Genomic DNA, 533 nt, shown 5'->3' with positions numbered 1-533 from the left:
GTGGACAGCGTGGAAGAGGAGCGTGGAAGCGTGGTGTGGATGGTGTGGAAGCGTGGTGTGGATGGTGTGGAAGTCTGGGATGGACCGCGTGGAAGCGGAGCGTGGACAGCGAGGAAGCGCGGCGTGCAAGCACAGCGGCTCTCTGGGTGCCCAGGAGGGTGTTCTGCAGGCACCAGCCCTGACTGGAAACGGGGAGTCACGTGATGTTGCCGGGGGACGTGTGGAATGGACTGACCGAGCTGCCCGGGAGGGCCAGGGAAGCTCAGGCAGCTCCATGGGAATCGCCAGGAGCAGCCTCCAGGGCTTGTTTTCAGTTGAGCAGGGCGGGGTTATACTGGGCTGTTCCCCAGTGCCCTTTTTTGGCTAACCTTGGTTCCTCTTTCTTTTCAGGGCTATGAGGGCTCTCTTATAAAGCTCACGTCCAAGCAGGTGAGAACCCCAGCCCACGTGTATGGCTCTCCCAGGAGCCCAGGACCTGGCAGCTTTCTGCTCCTATAGGTCTTGGTTTCTTGTTGCTGCCTTAAACCGGGGGT

At 60.2% G+C, this 533-nt stretch overlaps 1 protein-coding gene across 1 annotated transcript in view; it reads left to right on the top strand.

Annotated features, from left to right (window-relative positions):
* Positions 1-533, top strand: part of RBPMS (RNA binding protein, mRNA processing factor) — a gene marked incomplete at its 5' end in the record, with an annotated part of 29,303 nt that overhangs the window by 1,263 nt on the left and 27,507 nt on the right. The window contains 1 exon segment of the mRNA XM_014583712.1: positions 391-429. Coding sequence (XP_014439198.1) covers positions 391-429 — 39 coding nt within the window.

This window comes from Tupaia chinensis, unplaced genomic scaffold (assembly GCF_000334495.1).
Source record: "Tupaia chinensis unplaced genomic scaffold, TupChi_1.0 Scaffold144602_1, whole genome shotgun sequence".
Taxonomy (NCBI): Eukaryota; Metazoa; Chordata; class Mammalia; order Scandentia; family Tupaiidae; genus Tupaia; species Tupaia belangeri.
Note: the sequence above shows the minus strand (reverse complement) of the source record. Positions and strands in the feature narration are given on the sequence as shown.